This window comes from Cinclus cinclus, chromosome 14 (assembly GCF_963662255.1).
Source record: "Cinclus cinclus chromosome 14, bCinCin1.1, whole genome shotgun sequence".
NCBI lineage: Eukaryota > Metazoa > Chordata > Aves > Passeriformes > Cinclidae > Cinclus > Cinclus cinclus.
In genome coordinates this window covers 793,014-812,184 of record NC_085059.1, presented here as the reverse complement: position 1 = coordinate 812,184, position 19,171 = coordinate 793,014, and the positions used below count along the sequence as shown (strand labels likewise).

The 19,171-nt window shown below is 40.3% G+C and overlaps 2 protein-coding genes across 3 annotated transcripts in view; one reads left to right on the top strand and one right to left on the bottom strand.

Moving 5' to 3' along the window:
* KCNIP1 (potassium voltage-gated channel interacting protein 1) overlaps nt 1–19,171 on the bottom strand; it is a 213,641-nt gene that overhangs the window by 177,583 nt on the left and 16,887 nt on the right. The window lies entirely within an intron of this gene.
* KCNMB1 (potassium calcium-activated channel subfamily M regulatory beta subunit 1) lies at nt 15,123–18,656 on the top strand. The gene is made up of 3 exons (XM_062501895.1): nt 15,123–15,259; nt 16,709–16,904; nt 18,387–18,656. The coding sequence occupies exons 1-3, from the start codon at nt 15,123–15,125 to the stop codon at nt 18,654–18,656; spliced, it is 603 nt and encodes a 200-aa protein (XP_062357879.1).

The window sequence follows — 19,171 nt, the reverse complement described above, 5'->3', positions numbered from 1 at the left end:
TCAGCGTAGGACAAAATTACAAAGCCTCAAGAAAACAAAAAAGCCCACAGAAGGCCCTGAAGGTCAGTAAGATTACAACAGCAGGACAAGGCCAGCCCACATTTACTCCATCTGGAGCTATGCGCATGGCCATAGGGCAGTGCTGCTGGTGTCACTGCTGCGTATGTGCTTATATAGAGTTTCTTAAAGTTAAGAGAGTTTATACTATTTATTTTAAAAGGAATGTGGCTTCAAAACCCTTCAAGAAGTTCTAAACATTTCCTCAGAATATTTCAAATTTAGCAAGCAGACACCACAGCACACACTCTCCAGCTCTCCTGGGGTCATGGGAGTAATGTGTCATTTCACTGTCTTGTTTGTAATTTGAAGATTACATTTGTACACATGAGTTTTGGGAAACTCAGGTCACATATTTAGGTTCAAATGAACACAAAGCAGAAACTTGGATATGAATAATCAAATTTACACAAAGAGGGCATTGATGTAACCACTTCAAAAACAGCTGTATCAGTACAGCAAGAGCAGACATTTCTCCTTGCTGCCAGGACACAGCCTGCCAAAGGACGTCACCATACACAGTTACACAGAAAGAGACTTTCAGTGGTTTTAATCGGTATCAATTTTGTACTTTCTGCTTCCTATTAAGGATGTGAATGAATACAAAACTTCAAAACAAAATTTCACTGAAATTAATGAGTTCTTCATGACAAAAAAAAATTTGTTGACCCAACATAAAATCCAACTGATATTGGTGGAACTGTGAAGTTCAGTTGAAAAGTCAATGAATTTCAGTGAACCCAATTATTAACACAGACTCTGAGTTTCATCAGTATCCTGGCCAAACAGAACCACAAGCAGAACCTTATACAAAGAAAGAGGGAACCTGAATTTCAAGGATTGCAAGACTGGAGAAAGCTGTTGAAATGATGTATAGATGATGGCACAACTGTGCCCACTTACGGTGCAATGCATGACTCCTCTTCCCCATCCTTGAGTTAATTTGTTTATCCTTCATGATGAAAGGAGCACAACTCTGGGCAGCAGAACCATAGAGGATAACTGCTGGAGCCAAATGGAAGAAATTATATATTCATGAAGTGCAAAGTGAGAAATTAATTAGAAAAAGATATCCTGCTTGGCAGCTACATGCCAGAACACAGGCAGGTGCACTTAAGAAGAGATGAAAGTCATCTAGGACAGCAGACAGGGATATCACGGGGAAGAAGCATGTTTTTCTAGGACCTCCTTTGAACAGCTGGGTTGTTTAGCCTCCCAGAGGAAATTCTTGGCCTCTCCTGGCAGTAATTACCAACTTTGCTCAAAATTTTTTGTAGATGAGAATTCTGTTTTCTCACTTTTCAGTCAACAAATTCCTTTTTTTGTGCCATGCCTAAACTGTTCAGAGGTGAGTGAAAAAAAATACAGATGCAGAAAGTGCTAAGCAAATCATCCAAGCAGCAAAGCGCAGGCACAAACCAACAGAAATCTGAATCCAGCTGGGCATGTTGCTGCTTTCTTGCACAAGTAGGACAATCTTCTCCCTGCTGCTTTGGCAGAAGGGAACCTTGAAGATTATCCACCAGCAATCTTACACAGACTCTGTTGTTCAGACAATTTTTTACGCTCCAGAAACACACAGAGAGGCTGTGGTTGCAATACTGCCCTGGACGCCTGCCCTTACCAAGGGGCCTGGAGGTGCCACTGACTCCAGCTGCAAGAGCAGCTCATTGCCTGAGGAGCTGAGGTTTGTGTAGAGCAGGCTCAACAGCTCCCCATGGTAAAATTTCAATACTACAGGGCTGTCTGTAGTATTTTGCTTTAGGAAAATATACATTTAGCTCTGCAAGACTGCTTGATAGGTATAGATAGGTATTATTCGCATGGTCATGAGTATTTCCAAGTGCTCTCCAGAAAACAAAACCAAACTCTGCAGAACTGGCTGCAGAATCAGCAACAATATTTTGGCATAAAGGCATCATTATAGTGAAGTAGAACAGGACAAGACAGCAAGGCAGAGATGTACATCAGCACACCAGGACAGATTATTTGCAGCCCCAGGAGCTTACAGCCACATGACAACAGCATCATACAAACCCATCTGTGCCTTTACTCGTTGTCAGGGCTGACTGACACTGTGTATGTAGAGTTCAAGCACCTCCCTAGCAAAGCAGAAATTACTTAAACCAGGTTTAGAAGTTCATCTGCATTTTGGTTTTGTTTTTATTCATTTTAATTTCTCTTCCTCTTTGAGCAGCAGTGTTTAAATTTGGCTTTTAAACTGAAAAAATCACATCATCATAGAGAAAAATATGGAACTGTATAATTAAATTTGATAAACAATATATTTTAAAAAGTTGTTCAGAACATGATTCTCACCAAAGCTGGCATCAAGCTAGTTTCAGCAAGCAGCCAATTTTTAAATTTTAAAAAAATCAAAATCTAAAATAAGACATAGAGCAAAAGAGGGGCATAATCAAGATAAAAATATCCGAAGCAAATATCAAGACTGCATGCAAAAAATTGTTTTAAAAGTGATGTTGCAATTTCAAAACTAACAACATGGGAAGGAAAGAAAGAGTTAAAATATCTTTCAAATTTTAAACACTAGATAATGGCACAAACAAATGAAACCATATGTAAGCATTTCCTCAGTCCTGCCCTTTGACATACAATTTTAAAATCTTACTCTTGCAACTTGTATGAAGAGAAAAACCCCAAATGACCTTCAGCACTACAAGTGTTTGCTGTGTGTGGAAACTTTGGTGAAGGATCAAGAAGTTGCCAACAGAATGTGTTTTTTTAACCTGAAACTTCTTATTAGGTACTTGATTTCTGAATACAAAAATCACTGCCATCTCTAAACTGGACAATGTAAATGTGTACAAAATGGTGCTTAAACAACTTCGAAGCCACCTGCAGGTGAGAGTGGGAGATGCTCTCAGTTTATATTCCACCCTTTTTATCTGATGCCTGCCTTGTGGCATTAAAACATCCCACAGAAGTCATTAGTGGGTTTGTAGCATCTCTTTTCTTCCCTCAGCCCTCAGACAATATTGCTTCCAAGCACACTGTGGGATGCAGAAAAATCACATCTAGGGAAGACTTAGAATTTTCAAAATAAATTACAAATCAAGGTAAATAAATGCCAAACAATGGTTTGCCACACTCAGTCAGATCAAGAACTCAGTCTGTCATCTTCACAGCATCATAGAATAGTTTCAGATGGAAAATACCTTCAAGGTCTTTGAGTCCATCCGTTCCCAAGGTAACTGCCACTATGTGATATTTGGACACCAAAAGCAGGGAAAAGAACTGTGGTCATGTCCCATGTTTGCATGTCCTTCAGCACAGGCCAAGTCACAACATCTGCTCAAAATCACAGAACAGGACATAACAGATCCAGCTTTCAAAAAGGGTCTATCTAAATAGACCCTTAAAAATTTAGGCAATTTCAACGTGCAGAACTACATATCTCAAAGCTACCTATGAAGTTGGCTTCACTTTCCTTTTGCATTACTTTGAAACAGCTGGCTTTCAGTTTTACTATTTCTTCCTGCCTTGACAATGCCATGTTTCCTTGTGTATTGTTTTTCCATGGCTTTTATTCCTTTTGAAAAGGGGAGATGGGGGGCCCACAGAGGTGGCTTCTGTGAGAAGTTATTAGAAGCTTCCAGCATGTCTGGTAAAGCCAATCTCTGGCAGCTCTAAAGATGGATGTGCCACTGGCCGAGGCTGAGCCAATTAGAGATGGTGGCAACACCTCTGTGATAACAGATTTCAGAAGAAAGAAAAACTGAGTTTGTGGTGCAGCTGTAATTTTCCAGTCAGAGGAGAGTGCAGTGAGAATATGTGAGAGGAGAACATGGAGACACTAAGGTCAGTGCAGAAGGAGGGGGAGCAGGTACTCCAGGCTCCAGAGCCAGGATTCCTCTGCAGACTGTGGTGAGGACCATGGTAAAGCAGCTGTGCCCTGGCAGCCCATGGGGATCCACAAGGGATGCAGGGATCCATGGGGGATGCAGGGATCCACAGGGGATGCAGAGATCTATGGGGAATGCAGGGTTCCACAGGGGATGCAGGGATCCATGGGGGATGCAGGGATCCACAGGGGACACAGAGATCTATGGGGAATTCAGAGTTCCACAGGGGATGCAGAGATCCACCTACAGCCCATGGGGATCCACAGAGGATGCAGAGATCCACAGGAGGTACAGGGATCCACCCACAGCCTGTGGGGATCCACAGGGGATGCAGAGATCCACGGGGATGCAGAGATCCACCTGCAGCCCATGGGGAAGGTGCCTATGCTGGAGCAGGGAGATGCCTGAGGGGATGCTCTGATCCAGTGGGTGGCCAATGAAAAGAGGGCTCCTGCTCCCAGGCTGGAGCAGCCCGTCCTTGAAGGACTGCACCCTGTGGAAGAGTTACCCACGCCACAGTAGTTTAAGAGAGAACTGTCTCCCATGGGAGGGACTCTACCATGCAGCAGGGGAATGACTCCTGTCCCTGAGCAGTGGGAAAAGCTATGGGTGATGGACTGACCATAACCCCCATTCCCTGCCTCCTTCTACTGCCGGGGTAGGAGATACAGCTGGGAAGAAGAGAGGGGTGGGAAGAAGGTGTTTTCAAGGGCTTGTTTTGCTTGTCATTATCCTGTTCTGATTTTGTTAGCAATTTATTTTATATCTCTAAATTGAGACTGTTTTGCTCTTGATGATTTTTAGTGGGCAATCTCTCCCAGTTTTTATCTCAACTCATGAACCTGCAATCATATTTTCTCCCCTCTGTCCAGCTGCAGAGGAGGGTGAGCAAGGGGCCTTTGTGGGTGCCTGGCATCTGGCCAGAGTCAAACCACAACACCCTGTTAGCCCAATAAGGACATGGCTAATGCTAGAGGCATATAGGAGGCCCAAGGGATGTGGCACACATCCTGGCTCAAGGACTTCAGCCTTTAGGTGGCTGAGAGTCATCACTGTTTCCTCAGAAACAAACTACGAGCACAGGTTCTTCTGCCAAGTCAGACAACACATCATCTGGGGCACCACAGCATCAGCTGGCCTCTGTGTGTGGCACTGCCCAGAGCCAGCAGGACCAGGGGCACATGTGGGGTGGGGGGCTACTGCCCACAGCTGCCTGCCAGGATGGAGATTCCCAGAATCACCTACGAGGGCTGCTGAGCAGCTGGGAACAGTAGTTACACAGTCATCTTTAATTAGGTTATACTGCAAATTTGTTCTCATGCACATGGGAGGCAGTTATCAGAGGAAATGTATTTCTGTAAAAGGTATGACATTTGAAAAAATAAAATAAAACCCAAAATAAAGCAGTAAGACAAAATGCTACCGGAGGAAGCTACTATACAGGAATGCTCTCAGAAAATAGCAGCCTGTGAAGCTTTACAAGCTAAATATCAGCACTGTGTAAAAGAGTCAAAGAACTAATGGGTTGTGTATTTCCTTCACAGAAAAAAAAAAAATCAGTAAAGCAGTAAAGATGCATACATACATCTGCCATAAATGTTTAACAACTCAACATCAGATTGAAGTAAGCAGGCTGAATAGAGCCATCATTTTGAAGCAGTCTCTATTTCCAGACACAGGTAACACTACCCTCTGCTGTAAGAAACCACAAAGTGCCTGGCCAGCTGGTGTTGCACTCAGCACAGCCAACAGCTCCAGGGAAGCTTCTGGACACCATGTCCTTCTCAACCCCACTGGCAAATCACTGCTTTCCCAGATGAGCCACCCTTGGCCTCTCCCAGCTGCTGCCTGGAAGGTGCTATGCAGGGTGCCAGGGAAACAGGGAGTTCCAGAGTCCCCGTGCCTCTGGCACCTCAATGCAAAATGCATTGACTTGCATAGCTTAAAGTGTGTCTGTACTGAATCACACTCAGGCCTTTGCAGTGGTTTCTATTAACTTACAATTTATGCTACATACAAAGGATTTCAAAGCGAGGTTCAGTCTTTTATTACCTTTTCCTCATGCCTCATTCTGTTAAAATGGCAAAGTGATCTGAACCAAATGTTTACTCCCTAGAAGGCTGAATAAGAAATATAGATGCTCTGCTGCAACCAAGAGCCTAAAATCCAAGTCTAAGATCAGGCTGTGCCCTATAGAACAAAGGCTAGGGCTGCTGAAGCTTAGCCTCCTCCAGGGTACCCCAGCTGGTGCTGAGACTCTAACCCCTCAGGCAGCCTCCTCTTTCCACCAGGATGGCTTACAGCATGCAGACAGCAGAGAGCACGGCCTTCTGCCTCCCGAGCATCTTGGAATTCCTGATTCCCAGCCTGAGGACGTGCAAGAGGGACTAGCTGAAGCAGTGTATGTATGTGTTCATGGAGTAAGCAAGGAGAAATTCAAATGAAAAGGGCAGTCATACTCCCAGTACCTGGAGCTTCTCTGCTAGGAAATATTGCGTTATCTAACAGTCTGTTTCTCTGGCAGCTCTTGCACTTGAAGGCATGTGAAACCACACAACTTTACATGGGTCAGGGCAAGAGGAGATGGCACCAAATCTGTCTGAGTGTGAAGGAGATTGAAAAACGCATTCAGCCTAGCAATCCTTTCATGAAAATCACATTTGCTCATTTACTGATCTTCTGAAACCCTCTCAATACTGAAGTATCCATCACTGCTCTGCTTTCAAATTGATACTGAAGCCTGCAATGACTGTCTTACAGACAGCTCAATCCAGCTGCCATCCAGGAGTGGCTTGTCCCTTTTTTCACAACCCCAGGAGACAGCTTTGAGTCTCTTCTGTTCAGTGCAGACAAGAAAGCCTTATACTACAAAAATTACCCAAATATTTAAAGCTGGAATAGGCCATCAAAGAAACCTACTGAGACAGAAGATTGAGCACAGGGAAGGTATCTCACTAGGTAATACATAGTTAAGCTGGGAAGATCCTTCCCACAGCTCTTGCAGGTAATAAATACACACTGGGTCAAAAAGTGACCAAAAAATACTCTTAGAAAAAGAAGCAGTGTATGAAATCCTATTAAATTAAAGAAACAACATTTTAGGGATTGCACAGTTAAAAGGAGCTGAAGAAAATTACACAGCTGCAAAGCTTTTGCAAAGATAGGAAAGGGTTTCTGTGAGTTCCAGCCTCAAGTTTATCTATAAAGAACAGTTAGTAAATGACATTTGAATTGCTTTAGTTATTATGCATCACACCCATTTGTTCCTAATGCTGGTGGTCTTCAGTCACAATTGAAGCACCCTTTGTTGAATTCAGTTTATCTTATTTAGAAATGGAAGTAAAAGGAAAATTATGGCTATTTGAATCCTGAGAAAGAGTATCAGAAGCTCTAGGATTTAAGGCCCTGTAAAAAATACAGCTGACTTTACACAGTAGGTCAGTGTGCCATAAATAGAGTTAACCTAAGATAGAAGGATCAGGTGCTTCAGAGCCTGGACAACAGACCTATGGTCACAGGAAAAGAGAATTTCCCAGGGCACAGAACAAAGGCCCCACAACTTGGGAGGACCAAAGCTCCCATCCTCAGGAATACAAATCCTGTGTGATGATTTTTATTTTTCAACCATAATGCAGAAATAGCAGCATTTTTTTTTTGTCACAACACCCACACGCAGATGAGCTTGCTCAAGACTGAGATGCTCAAAAACTATGGCTACAAGTATCAAAAACAGCTGAGGGAGATCTACTGAATTTCAGCAGGGAATTTCTGCAACTATTTTAGCAACCAGATGAATAATAGCCTATCTGAAAGTCTCTGAAGGATATAACTTAGATTTAATCGAGAGCTCTTCAGACAGGCAGCTCTAGCACCAGGATGGAACAAGCAATTCTGTTCATAATAACCAATACTGGAGCATGTCTTTTACACCAACTCCCACTTCCTAGGCTGCTCTAGTCCTTTAGCAGGAAACTAAACTCCCAAAATGCCCAGGCCAGACTGTACATGGATCAATTGTTTCTGAAGACCCTTAAGACAACACCACTGAGTAAATGATAAATGATATAGGCAGCTTAATTTGGAACAGGTCACCTGCAAACACTGAATAAGTTTAATTCATGTGACATTAGAAGAACAAACTGTTCAGTAGCATGTGGGATCAAACCAGACTCCCCTGAAGTTTCAGCGTACCAGCAAAGTCAGATGGATTCCTTGGTAGGGTCAGGAACTCTCTGGGATTCTGAGTGTCCCTGCAATGGCTGGATGTGAGGACCAGTAGGGGCAGGAACAAAGCACTCTACAATCCAGATGGTGCCCAAAGGACAGCAGCAAGTACTCATAGCAGAGCAGTACAGCAAGTGAACACCAGAAGCTCTTGTTCCCTGCCATTGCTGAAATGTTTACAGTCCCTCATACTTTTATTTACAAAGCAAAACCTACAATCCTTGTATGCTTGCATTTACACAATGTCACTTTCAGAACCACACATTTTCTCTCATGATTTTTCTTCCGTTATCACTCTACAGGGAAAATAAATCCTCAGAAATATGTATTAATTCCCTTTAATTTGTCAGAAAGCTACTTGCAGTTCTGGAGGCTGGTAATTTGAAGTGCACTAGTGTACTTCACTAATTTACAGATATGGCAAGATATTCCAAGTTGAAGCATTGCTCATTTTTAAAAGAATTATGGGAAATTATCACTCAAATGACATCTATTTAGTTATCTAAATCTAGGTTAGCTTTGTGTGCTTGCTTCTGGATCTGTAATAGTCCAAAAGGGTCCTACTGAAGGAGATTCATAAGTTGTCTTTAGACAGCATGAATATTTTGAGCTTGTCAACTACAAATCTTTTACCAAAAGCAAGTTTAGAAGAACTGCTTAAACTGAAACAGCTAATTATGAGATACTTAAATCAGGGAGGGAGGTGCAAATATCCTACCCTGGTTTGCAATTCTCTCCTTATGATTCTACTGGATTAACTAATTTAAATTCCTTTAGGCTCCCAATAATAGAGTTTCCTCCTCCAAAAAATATTAAAAATACTTTTAATTAGCTCTTTTCTGAAGGTCTGTGCTTGGAGTTATCTGTTTATAAGTCTCAGAAGCAGGCTTGGCTTTTTGGCTAGAGGAACATGCTAGACACTAATGCACCTGTAACATGATAGGTGCTCTTATCTATGAGGCTCTGGTGTACAGTCTGAATTTTAGCACCTGTTGCATCCAAACTCACTGAAAACAGTGGCAAAAAAGCATTCCCACACAGCTGGTAATGGCTCAGGTTATTAAGAATCAATACCACTGGTCATCAATACAGTTCAATTGCTTAAATCTTACCCAAAAGATCTGTCAGATTTCTAAATTAAAAGAGCTGTACAAGCAGAGTAGGCCCATAGTTTAACACAAATCCACTAGACTGTGTCGTAAAGGGACTCTAGTGTATGAGAAAGCTCAGTCTAACCATTGTGGCTTCCTGGTTTCCAGCAATTAATTTCCAAAAGGACAGTGCTCTTTCATACCTTACCATTTATGGTTACAAAAGGCTTTGTAATAGGGGAACTGAGTTTGGAGTTCAGCCACAGCAAAGCAAACCCAGAGAAGTACAGGAAAGGAACAAAGAAAAGTAATAAAAGTCACTTTCAGCTCTGAGCTCCACTACTCTCCCAAGTCTGTCATGTAACATACTTTTTTCATCAGAGAAAGCAGCGTTTCATCAAAAACTGTGAGTATATTTCTAAAAAACTGTTTTCCCTTAGGAGCACGTGAAGCTTTGTGGTTTTAAAAGTAGAGTGTTTTGGGAAGCAAAAGGCTTTTTGTTCTCTATCTGCAGCACAGTGGAGGAGAGTGCAGGTAACTTTTCTGTAGTATGCAGACTGAGTTGTCTCTTTTGTAACTGGATGCAATCTAGTCATTCTTCACAACTGCAGCAAAGGTAACAGTAATATTTTTACAAATTAAGAGCCTGTAGCTCATGTAAGAACATAGTTGTTATTCACTGTAATGGTAAATGCACCTCTGCTCTTAGAAGTTTGGTGGCTTTGAGTGTTCAGCATTACTCTAGAGGCTGTTCTCACCTACCCCTAAGTTAGAGAAGAATCAGGCACACAAACTCCTGAAGGCTTCCAAAAAATCTGCTCTTAAACTGATTCCTTCTGTGCAGCTCTCTCCAGCACTGAATCAAAACAAAAGAGTACTCCAGAAAGATTTCAAAATAGCTGAACTGAGCAAGGATCTTCTTTTTTTCCTCCATTTTTATTCTTTTTTTAAGAACCACCATGTTTAAAAGCTAACAGAATTAGTCTTAAGCAACTGCATATGGTTTTAGACAATTAAAAAAGCTAACCTCTTTAATTCACTCTAGTGTCACATCCAGTAAACAGTTCAGTAATAAAGCAAAATTATGCAGCATATTTCATAAAATATACAGTTGTATAATGTTATAGAGTCAAAATATTGCTGTCCTGGGTTTCCAAGACAACTACATGAGAAATTTTTCAGTGCACTCAGCATCACTTCATTCTGTCACATATATTATTTGTGGCCCCAGACATGCAGAAAGCTTACTAAGTAATGAAAAAAAATAGTGGTGTTCCCTGGCCTCAGCACTCCCTTAGTTCCAGCAAGAAACGGAGGGTGTGGAAAGGGAAAGAAAGTGCTAACAGAAATGCAGTTTTGACTATAGCCTGTTTTAAGTGGTGGGGCAGCAGAGGACAAAACAATGATCATGGGATTGAAACAGAAAGGAAGAATCTAAGCAGTGTTGAAGTACTGATGGAAACACAGATAAGCAAGTGTGAATGATCCAACTAACTCTACCTAGAGAGAGTCCTAAGTGTGTAAAGATGAGCTCTGCTCCAGTAACATAACCAGTACAGAGCTCAAATTTATAAATCTAAAACTTTTGGCTACTGATTCGCACAAAAAGCATTTGGCCAATTAATTGTCACCAAGTACTGTGCTCCTCTTACAAATCCAGCATGGCTGGCAATTTTTATTTTGTCTGTACAAGGTGTTCTGAGCATATAACAAAGTGTCTTAAGTTGGCATTTGTCAGGAGAAAACAAATGGCTGTTTAGAATGCAGAAGCAGTGGAGACCAAAGGGTACAGGTCTGTTTAAAAAGTCCTCATCACTTTAGAGATGTGGATGACTTTCATCATGCTGTTTGGTATGACATTGTATTGAAACATAATATCCATCTGAGAGCAATACATAAGTGTTCACTGGAGATTCACCAGCTCGAAGAAAAAACAAACCAAAAAAAACCACACCACTACCTCACTGCTAATATTTATTCCCAGCCTTTTAAACCAAAATTCAAGAGGGGGATTTAGCAGCCTTTCTTTTGCAAGCAGGAGAAATTCATCATTGCTATTCTTACCTTACCCAAATTAAGAGCAGTCTGGAATAGCTTGAGAGAGGTTCCATCTGAACTCACTGAGGTCACATCACTGGAAATTCCTCCAAAGATGGGAGAGTAGAAGGAGGTAGAGATTTCCTGCCAAGCATCAAATATCTCTCTAATTAAAACAGGGGACTGTTTGAAACCTGAGCGGATGGCATCCCTGAGATTATCACTAGCAGCTATGAATGCAATTATTATACATCAAAATTGCACAGCCAATGTACTGTATAATTCAACTGGACTGAAAAAGATTAGGCAGAGGGAACATTATCAAAATATTTGCAGTTTATACATTCTTAATAGGTATGGAACCACGTCATCTGCAGTACAAAAATACATTTACATATTCTCTTGAAGGCTGGACTAAGCCTTGCTTTGTACACTTCAACATCTTCCAATTCAATTTTACCCATTCCTGGGCCAACCAAGCCTTCTGCAATGTTTAATTTTAAAAGATTTAATGGTTTTGTCAGAGGAAACAATAATTCAGCTATTTCAACACTCCTAATATACATAAAACAAAGAGACAGAAGATTCTTTTAATCTCAAAAAATTAACTTTTTAAACAGTAAAGAAATTTCAAGTAAACATGTTTCTCTATATGTATGCAACTTTGTTTTGTCTTGAGAGCCAGAAAATTAGGGATTTTCAGCACCGGTACATACGAATATTTATGTAAGAAAGAAAGAAAAAAAAAAGCACACGTGTTTCAATTTACAGCTAATTTGCTACAGCAACACAACAATGATGTAAATGCCCTTGTTTTACATTGCCTGAAGACCTAATTGTTTACTTTTTCTATCTATAGAGACACTTGTGGTGAAATTTTTAGATGAACCTTTCTTGTTAACATTCTCTGCATAATTTACATGTCCTCATTCCCTTCATGGGAGGAGCAATTCTCTGAACTGGGGAGCAAAGGCAGGCAGCATCACTTAGCAGCCCTTGCAGAGAGCCAGGGTCCAGAAGTCAGTCTGGTGTCAGGATGGGGAACAACACTTCATTTAACCTCTGGGCCACTTGAGAAAAATTTCCAGTTTACATATACAAGTTCCTTTTGTGTCTTAAAGAGATAGTCCGCTAGTTTTAGATTGTTAGGAGGATCAGTTTGGTGCTACATCCACCGCATGTGTGGCTGACGTTCAAGCAGACTTTTGGGGCAATTAGATTTCTTATTAATCCTTTGATTAATAGTCCCACAGTTCTTGTTTTCCATGTAATGAGGGGCTTGATTAACCCAGTATTTCTCAGCTTAAATGGGACAATTCTGTGTTCATCAAAATTCAATATTGTAAACAGCTCTAGGACGCTAGATATTTTCCACAAGTCACAGTGGCAATACCAGTGTCATTTTTTCAGTTTCTCAGAGAAAATTGAAGATTAGTCATTGTTACTGTATGTAAGAATTTCTTGCTAATAACACAGGATTTCACTCATCCATCATTTTCTCCCCAGTGTGGTACAGGGACCTGCTACTCCAGTACCATTTGTTCTCAGGGCCTGTGCTACAGGGCTGATAATGTTCCTTTATTCCACTTCCCCCTCTGATCAAGATGCACAATAGGTAAAGGAGACCCAGCTCATTAACAGTTGGTATTTAGGTACTGTATTGCACAGTGTTCCAATTTTCTAAGTACTTCGGATTTCTTCAGATTTTTTAAGTGTTATTTCCCATTTTCAAAACTAAAAGAAATGACAGAAGGTTCCAAGGATCAGTTGCTGACACTTGTTGTACTAGTTTCCTTGCTGCATGTCCCTCTCTATGTAGTTACACGTGAGTGTGCAGGTGTAGCATGAACACGCTGGGATCATTTGATGCCTATATTTGATAACTCATGTTCTACCTGCAACTCCATTGATCGAGCAAAATACAGTACAGCCTCACTTAAGGGCATTAGCTCACATTCCCTGTTAAACTCCAATGGCAGCAAACACTGAAAGTTAATCCAGGGCAATTTTCAAATTGAGATGCTTCTTACAATGCCAATGAGTTATATGTGATCATCAGAAAAACAATTACTCTCAAAATGCTTTATGAAAAATTGCCAGTGGATGTGGATGCTTCATATAAAGTAGACTTAAATATGAAAGTGGACAAAACTCAGTTTTCTAAAAATAACTTGTTTAGTTTCCAGGGACACCTAAAGACCGGCTTCCACTTCGATGATATCGCATACTACCAACTTCAAAATATAAACTTAAAATCTGCAACTAACCACAAGTTCTGCTAAATGACTAAAGCTGTTTTACTGTCCACAGACATCTATATTTTTATTGCTAACAGAACTACCATTCTGATGTTTTAGCAGTCTAAAAGCAGCAGGATGTTAATTTTCAAATACCTTTTTCCTCTGATCATTAAACAGTCAAAGTGAGGCATTTTTACCAGTGAAAACCAGAAGCAGCAGGAAAGGAAACAACATTCCGAATATATTTCCCTTCATTCCTTGAAGAGCTGATGCTCATAGCTTTGAGGTGTATCTCATCTTTCACCAAATTTAGCACAGTCCCCTACCTGCACTCACACCACCGTTCTGCCAGCCTGCAGCAGCTGGAGACCATCTACTCACAAGTAACCTGAAGAGCCTGTTTGCCAACTTTGGTTTCTGCTTGTCTTACACTGTATATAAATTTAAGTCTGAACACAGGCAGATTTAGGCAGGAACTATGCCATCCTGAAGGCCAGCCAGTAAGGATAAACACTAACAAGTTGCACACACCTGAAACTGAAATCCTGAAAATGCACTGTCTAAAGCTGTGCACTACTCACTGCCTTGTGCAGAGCAGAAAGGAAAACTGATTTGGCATGAATTTAACATTTCCTTTCTCTCCTTCTGCTCGGCTCTCATCTCCAGAAAGCCCATACAAACCTTGCCAGTCTTGTAGTTTCCACAAAAACGGCTTTTGCCATGTTTTAATGAAAAAATAAAGCCCCACAAACCTGCAATCACAGCTGTCAGTGCAGCAGATACTGGTGGTGGGTTGAACTCGTAGTGAAAGCTCTGAATTATTTCTATAGAAACCTTTATGTCACTTGTAACGATTTAATGGCATATGGACTCTTGGCAATAATTTTCAGATTCTCTTCAACAGAACATTATGGATCATTTGTGGTAGATAATTTAAAATGCTCCTTTTCAAGGGAGTGGAGGGGCTGATGCCAGTCAGTTCTGAGCTCAGCTTCAAACAGCTCTGCCCAAGAGCTCATTCCCCAGAGTTGTTCCAACACTCCTTGGACAGCAGGTTTGGAGCACCTCTGAATGGGCAAGGCCAAGCAAACATTCAGAGGTCAGTAATCTCAAATACTAAATTTTTAATTATTTCAGTTCTTTTGATATATGACAACCCTATTTCAAACTACTCCAGAAGAAAAGGCATAATGTAAAAAATGTTTCTACTCTGGGAACGTTTTCCCTACATGCAGCCTTTACCAATACACAGCAAAACAACTCTAACTTCAGAGAGGCAGTAACATAAAAGAGACTGAATTAAGGCTGAGGACAACTGGACTGTTAACAGAATCTAACCTCCTGGATTACACACACACATGTGCAGTTCTTAAGGTACTACACGATAAATTAAAAAAGTAAAAGAGGAGTCTAAAGATTACAAAAAAACACAGCAAGTTTGATTGGGCTTTTTTTTAGTTCTAGTTTTTTGCAAAAATGGGGCTGTTTCTCCATTGATTATATTTCAGAAACTTGTTACATTAACTACAATAACTGTCATATTTTCCCTTTCTTTTCCATATTGTATTTTACACCAAAAAGAGGTCATTCAAGTTTCACAAGTTTAAATCATGATGGGAAAGAAGTTGGTGACTGCACAAAAGCGAGGGGAGACGAGAGCCCTCTGCCTGGGACTGGGAATGGTTGCATGCTCCATGATGATGTACTTTTTTATTGGGATCACCATTGTGCCATTTTACACTAAGAGGTAATAAAAGTCATTTGTTTATGAAACAAAGCTATTCTTTTTCCTGTTAGCATTATATACTATAATTAAAAGTGGTATCATATACGTAAGTATATTGTACAATAAACAAAGTGTTCTAAAAGAGCTCATACGGATTTAAGACAGAAGAGAAAAAAGTAAAGTGTGCCAAGAATTCATCAGGCACAAGTGAGCACAGAAAAAAAGAGGAAATTATTCTCCTCAGAGCTAAATAAATCAGAATATTTACTCTAGAATCAAAAAGCCAATCATGCTTATCAAAGCTTGACAATTAAAAGCCAAGTCTTGAATAAAATAAAAACAGCTCAACAAAGCTCTTTCATGGGCAGGACAGTGTCGAGTTTAATAAAACCTGAGCAATAGAAGTAATGGTAAAATTGTTCACTCAACAATTTGAATCTTACTTCCAAATTAACCATCATAAGAAACTAGCACCTTCAATAACCCGGTGTGCCACACCAAATATTACAGAACATAATGAATGCTGAAGGAGCTACTAATGTCCACCCTTTTATTTAATTTTGCAAGTTCTGCCTACACATACAAAATCAATTTGCAAAATATCAAAGTAATAAGACAAAGAGTACAGCTCGCTTGTTCATATTTCAAGACTTATGACAGAGAAAGCAAGAACATCCACCTCATTCTTCTTGCTAGAGCACCTTTGATCTCAAAACTATTTGAAATACATACTCTTTAAAACACAGTAATTCACTTACTTATTTTCCTGCCTCCAGAGTACATTACAAAAGATGTATACATGTATCAAGAGTAGTTTCAGAAGAACTGGAGGGAGGCTGTCTCTTGACTTTCTTTGCCACCAAAGTGTACTACTGTGAGCAAAATTTAATGTGTAATCAATTACAGAAACGTAACCCTTAGGAAAAACAGATAAACAATGGCAGAAATTAATCTTTTCCAGAAAAAATCCTGCTACTTATTTACGCAAGAGACCCATGCAATAAAGAAAAAGGGAGATGGGGAAAAACACAGATAATGATCTAAGTTCTGAGGCTTATTGAATGAAACCTGTTAAAATATTTCTGAGACTGGAATGAAGTATACTGCATTCCAGGTATTTACTACCAAAGTTTAAAATCCATAGCAATTTTTCTTTCTCGAATAACATGAAGCCAGTTACAGATGGGGAGTTCAGAATGTAATCGAAAACCACAGAATGCATAAAAAACAACAGCAAAAACAGCAAAAAACAACAAAAATGCTTTCCCAAGCTCATTGACTGCGGCAGCCCTTCTCCAGGTGCAGCCACACGTTCCGCGTGGGCACAGTTCATCAAAACAGGGTGGAGCAGCTATCCTGCTTGAACACAAGACAAGCCACCACACACAGATATATTTCCACATGCAGCTTGCAACAGATGCTTCTGAAGAGTTTCAGAGGAATACCTTTTGTTTTGTTTTGTTTTTGCAGTGTTTGGACAACAGAAACTGTGTGCAAGGTACTCAAAGCCAACATCAAGGACAAAGTTTTCTGCCCAAACAGTGAAGGCTCAGAGAATGAGGAGATCTTTCCTTATCCCTGTCTACAGGTGTGGGTTAATCTGACAGCCTCAGGACAGGAAGTCATGCTCTACCAGACTGAAGATACGCTGGAAAGAAATCCTAAGGTACTTGCAACACAGATTGCATACTCATTCTGTGCTGTTATCTAACACTGTTGAGGAGAGGAGCTGACAGCTTTTAAACCAAGAAGCACAGTAACAGCAGGAGTTACTCATCTTTTACATGTTAGTGTCTGGGCTTAGACCAAGGCAATTTTAAAACATTCCAGAAATTACACAGTTTTGTAGTTTATTTTAAACATTACATTAAATACTAAGTTAATACTTTTTAAGGAATTACACCAACATGAATATACAACACTTATGAACATTTTGAAGCATGTAAGCCTCCCAGTTGAAGACCCATTTTAACAAATTGTTTATAAGCTGTGGCTTGCTCAGTTCCTTGTTGAATAAGCACAAGAGACATCAAATTTAAAATCATCCAAAGAGCACAAATCCCAATCTTAATTGGTTTTCAGGTGTATATTATGAAGCAGGGAATAAAGGAGGAGAAAATGGCAACATGATGCACACTTTAGACAGAAAGAAGAAACAAATCAGTGAAAATTCTTCAGATCTTAGATGCCCAAGACTGAAGTACTTTCAGAATCCAAAACAAACACCCTCAGATTCCAAGTGCAAAGCATTTATATAGGTTAGAGCTTCCCACAGAACAAACCTAGGAGCATAGAACGCTTCAGCTGAAGAGGTTTTTTCTAGCTAATGCCTATCTTTATGACTGTCTCAGGGAGAACTATATGCAGTGAAGGACCAAACAGAAATTACCAACCATAGATGGAAACAAGAGTTTTGTTCACTGCAGAAGGAGGCAAACTTATTGATGCCCTCCCTAATTGCATTAAAGCAAGTAAAATTTTCAGGTCAGGAACCATCCCTGCTTTTGCCTTGGCCAGGTTCCAGTTTAGTACCTTCAAGCGTTATTATATACACAAAATAATACTGCAGGGGAAAAAAAGTTTATGTACAACCACAACAAAATAATTACTGCTTCAAAGTCTATTTCCACTGAAAACTAAAAAACTCAGCATTATTACTACAGGTCAAAATAGCTCTGTTTTACATGAACAAGTAGGAAGCCTCCAACATTGTGTGTTGTATTTTCCTACTATTTACAACTAGAGGCATGCAGCGAAACAACTTCATTCTTGTGCACACGGACAAGCCAGTGTGAATTTCTGCACGAGGAACAGTTCCACCTGTGGCAGTGCCTAGAAGCTCTGTTAGGAACTGAAGCTTGGCACTATAATAATGAAACAACAGTGTCAAAGACTGCAGGGGTTTTTTGAGCATGCATGTTATTGGTTTCCAACAACATAACTCCAATCTGTAAATCTGCACACTAGACATGCTGATGGAAACAGGGAAGTGTGACATGGCAAATGGACAATGAAACCAGGACAATCCCCAGGGATGCCAAGCCACAGAAGATTTTGCCAGTACTAGAATGATTTTTTCACTCAATCTGACTTAACTAAAAACTTTGGAGTATTTGTTTTAATGAATCACCTTGATTTCTTATTTCAGTGCTCATACGTCCCAGACAAGGTGGAGAACTCTAAAGAAGTTAAAGCACGAATTGAAACAATTGCAAGCAATTTCAAAAAATACCAGATTTTCCCGTGTTACTATGACCCAGGAGGAACACAGACCAACGTCATTTTAAGCAGACTTTATCCTTCAAAAGGCCTCCTCTTTGCTTTCCTCTGGCCCACACTCATGTTTACTGGTGGATGTCTGATTATTGTTCTGGTAAAAATTAGTCAGTATGTTTCTGTTCTTTCTGCTTGGCAGTAAAAAAATACAAATCTAGAACAGACTGTTGCGATTGTTGGAAGATATCAAGATGCATTTGTTCTGCCTGTCTTATTGGCATTTTGTGACTCTTAATATGCCAGGTGTCGATTCAAGGGCACGCATTCAAAAAATTGAATAGCAACCACTACAGATGCTAATCCATTACACAAGAACAAAATGTGAAACTGATTCCCAGGAATGCCTGAAAACACCTCATAAACACACAGACTTATTTACTCCCCATTGTTTCCTTGTGCTTTAGGAGGTAGAGCTGCTTTACAAAGCTGCAATCCACATTTACTACTAAACTCTTCTTCCTCGTTTTAGATAGGGTGCTAATTTTCTGTCTGGTTGAGATCAGTTGGTGCCATATCATCACTGGCAGACACACACTTCATACCTTTGTACACCAATACAAAGTACTGTACTCATGGCATATTCATCTGTTGAGAAAAGCAGTTTTGTTATGGTGCAAAAAGGTACAGTTTTTATCGTGGACCTCTCTGCTCTTGGGA